General features: G+C 47.9%; 1 protein-coding gene across 1 annotated transcript; it reads right to left on the bottom strand.

The window, feature by feature from the left end:
• Positions 1-294: 294 nt before the first annotated feature.
• LOC104405085 (retinoic acid-induced protein 3-like) lies at positions 295-3,065 on the bottom strand. Its single transcript, XM_010013686.1, has 3 exons — positions 2,134-3,065; positions 1,095-1,128; positions 295-387 (listed from the first exon to the last, which is right to left on the bottom strand). Exons 1-3 carry the CDS (start codon positions 3,063-3,065, stop codon positions 295-297), a joined length of 1,059 nt encoding a protein of 352 aa, XP_010011988.1.
• Positions 3,066-3,807: the final 742 nt, after the last annotated feature.

The raw sequence follows: 3,807 nt of genomic DNA, 5'->3' as shown, positions 1-3,807 counted from the left end.
CTGCTGAAAATAGTCCAGGACAAGCTCTTCCCGACACGTTGCTCTGACAGAAGAGATGAGCTCCATGCCACAGAGAAAAAGAGTGAGCAGGAACAGGACAGCCAGAGCAGTGTCTGAGAGCTGCGTGTGAGAAATGAGAGGGGCTTACAAGGTGTGTGGGGAAAAGAGGATCCCTCTTCTGCCAGCGTGTGTTGACTTCGTCTCTTCTGCAGGATTGACTCTCTTGTCACCGTGTGGCCCATTCCCCATGCCTCTGCTGACGGGCACTTAGTCTTTTTGCTCACTATGGAGCTGCTACATGGGGCCTTTCCCACCGGTGTAGTCATGGTATGGGCTTGTACGGGCCTTGGCCCGAGGGATGGAGAAATCATCTTGGGGATCGATGGTCTGAAAAGGAAACACAAAAGTCTTTACCTTTCGAAATTGGAGAGAACTGATAGAATAAGGCTTAGAAGGAAAACAAAAACAAAACGGGGGGAGGGAGGTGGAGGGGGAAACAGAACTGAAGGTTTCCTGAATGTGTGATGATGGAGCTGTGGAAGAGGATCATGGCAGAACAAATGGAGACATGTAACCAGAGGGCATGTGGGGACATGATGTGAGCTATGCTGTGGTCTGAAGGAGGACTGCTGAGTGAACATGGGGGCACACAGACTGCCTACTCTGGAGCTGCACTGTAACTTCCAGTGATTTCTGCTGGTCATTCAGGACACTCAGGGCATGGGCTGGGGAAAGGAGCATGATCTCCTGGGGAAAGGGAACAGTCTACTGCAGGAACAGTGCTCAAAGAAAGGACGTCTTATGTGACGTCAAGTCCAGAAGTATTGAAAACCACAACCTCAGACTTTGCCTCAGGCCCCTCTTGCCTTCCTGTTTTCCTGGACATATCACAGCTCCCTCCCCTCAGCCACAAACACCTCTATGAACACACGTTATGGTATCACCCATTCCCATATCACCACGGGAAGCTCCTGTCTGCCTCCAAAGAGCCTGCTCTAGGTCCGTCTGTCTTTGCCCCTTCTTCTTCCCTTCCTTTCAGGACCTAAACAGTAGCCTACAAGTGGCAAAACAGGTAAAGTGGGGTGTGAACTTACCTTCATCGGAAAGTGAGAAGAGTACGGGGAGTAGCTGTTGTCTCTTGTGTCCCCTGAGTCACAAGACAAGAGGGGGGGAAAGTTAGTGAGTTAGTGTTATATGGTAGTTTGGAAATACCACATCAAGGGAGACTCACAGGGCCTGGTTTTAGACTGATCAAACTATGCAGTATGCAGGCAGGAATGGGTTAAAATCCATAGGTGGGTGACTTACTAAGTATTTCTGTATGAAAGCTTTTGAATGAATGGTATTCTAAATAACAGGACATAGGTGGCCTTGGAGTTTAGACACCTCCTGTTGCCTCATAATTGCTGTCATCATCACTAGCCAAATCCCTCCCACATGCATGTGTAAGACCCCCTCTGTGGTACTCCCTGGGAGAGCACAGCCTTTTTTGGCTATGCTTTTACAAACCTGGAGGTCTGACTCCAGGGATAAATGTGATATCAGTAGCAGATCCACAGGGAGTGCAGTCACATCTCCTATACATAGATATGGGAAGCCTCAACTGATAAAACATGTTGCTTTGTCCAAGTAGGCATGAGAAATGCCTGCAGAGAAATTTCTGGTTTTCATACAGAAAAGTAAGAGCTTCTTGTCTCCTTTTTGGATGATGGGTTCATTTCTAAATGGATAATGGGAACCATATCAGAATTGGGAATAAATAATCTCCAAGGTATAACCTGGAGAGGTCTGAAGAGCTGGAGCATTGCTGAGAGATAAACAAAAACCTCAATTTTTACACAAACTTTCCAGATGTAACAGAGTCGTAAGGACTTATTTCTCAGCCCTGATACATGGTAAGTCTCCTACTCAGTCACTTCCACACATCTTTGCCTTTTGCACTGGTCCCTACTCTTTTCCCTCTTGTCTGGAGATTAATTTTCACTTGCATTTCTGAAGTTTCACCAGTCTGAAACTTTTTCCTACCTCTAAATTATCTATCATCTTCAAACACTTTCTTGTAGCCTTCCTACACCTTTCAGCTCATGAATGGTGCATGTGTGCTTAAGACTGGGGAACAGTGGAGTCGTTCACTTCACCATACCTTGCACAAGCTCATCTTGGGTATAGGCATGGTTGTCTACTCCAGTTGTCTGCTTTATGAACTTGGGTTGGCAGAAGTCGTTTTCTGGGGGGTAGTCCTCCAGCTTCAGAGGAGCAGTGAGGAAACAAATTTCAGGCACGATATACATTATCAGGAAGACCCATCCATTGGACACCAAAGCAATGGCCACGACAGGATCATCCCAGCTTGGTTTGTTTAAGGCTGTGTTGCCTTTTGTGAGCATAGTGATCCACACTACCCAAATGGCAATGGAGAACAGGACAGTGAGAAAGATGTGTGCCCCGTGCCTCTTCCAGCTTTTGTATGGCCCACAGAATGTGAACATGGAAACCAAGAAGGTCAGAGCCATCAAGAAGAGCACATAGATCAAAAGCATGACAAAGTCCTTGTTAGTCTTCTCCACAGACATAGTCAGAAAGTCGTCTCTCTGGTTTACTAGCATGGTGACTAAGTACTCAGTATTGATCACAACTTGCACCAGGGCAAAGGAAACAAGGAGGAGCAGCAACACCAGCCAGGAGAAGGGCTTTCTTCCTCTCACTAGTTTGTTGAGGTTGCACGCATGGGTGAGGAGGCATGAGAAGCAGAGAGCAAAGATGACTCCAAACAGGAAGAAGCGAGTGGGGCGAGTCCTGTCGTTGAGTTTAATGATGAAGGCAAAAGTGAGACCAAAAATGCCGAGCGTGCCTAAGAGAAAGAAGAAATAGACGGAGAGCATGTGCCGCTTGCTGTTGTCTTGGACTTTGCAGATGAGAAAGAAGAGTGAGCAGATGAGGAAAATGGAGACGAGGATGCCAGCTGCAGCCAGGGACTCCAGGACAATCCCCCAGGCCGCCTCCATGTCACAAAGAAAGTAATAGTCGTCATTGATGCTGCCACAGCCTTGGGGAGGAGACGTCATCCTCTCGTCTTGGACGAACTCCCTGTGAAATGTTTCCCCAAAGCTGTAGAAGCAGAAAAGACATAGGCTGTCATATCCTAGAATGGTTTGGGTGGGGAGGGACATTAAAGCTCACCCAGTTTCAACCCCCTGCCACGGGAAGGGACACCTTTCACTAGACCAGGTTGCTCAAGTCTCCAGCCACCCTGGCCTTGAACACTGCCAGGGGAGGGGCAGCCACAAGCTGGGTGCTGCCAGCAGTGGGGAAGGAGAGGCAGGACAGACCCCCATCCCCACCCCATTAGGAAAGGACACCTCAGTGCTAAGGACATGGGGCTGTGGGAGCAGAGCCATCCCTTTGTTTGGCATCAGCTCTCTATCATGGTCAAGACAAGCCCCTTAGCAGGAGGCAATTCACTTAGTTTGTCCTCTGCACTGTGCCTGGGATTGTGCACTGTCATAGGAACGTGGGGAGTAGGGAGGTGGGCTTTCACAGGTCTTAACTTGGTGCCAAGCAGCGCAGAGCCTGAGCTGCCTTATCACTTTTGTCATACAAGGGCAGCTGCCAGTCATAATACAGTTTACACTCTTTTGACAAGTTCAGACAACATCCATACTTTGTACCAGTGAGGTTCACAGATGAACACTGCAGAACAGGAAAATCATTACTCTGTTTCTTTTCCCTCTTTTGCTTTCCTTGTTTTCTCTGAAACATGCTTAGCTTTGGTTTATGTGTATGAATGAAGGAGAACCTTAACTGCCT

The sequence above is a fragment of the Nestor notabilis genome, unplaced genomic scaffold, assembly GCF_000696875.1.
Source record: "Nestor notabilis isolate BGI_N333 unplaced genomic scaffold, ASM69687v1 scaffold5254, whole genome shotgun sequence".
In the NCBI taxonomy this organism is placed as follows: domain Eukaryota; kingdom Metazoa; phylum Chordata; class Aves; order Psittaciformes; family Psittacidae; genus Nestor; species Nestor notabilis.
Note: the sequence above shows the minus strand (reverse complement) of the source record. Positions and strands in the feature narration are given on the sequence as shown.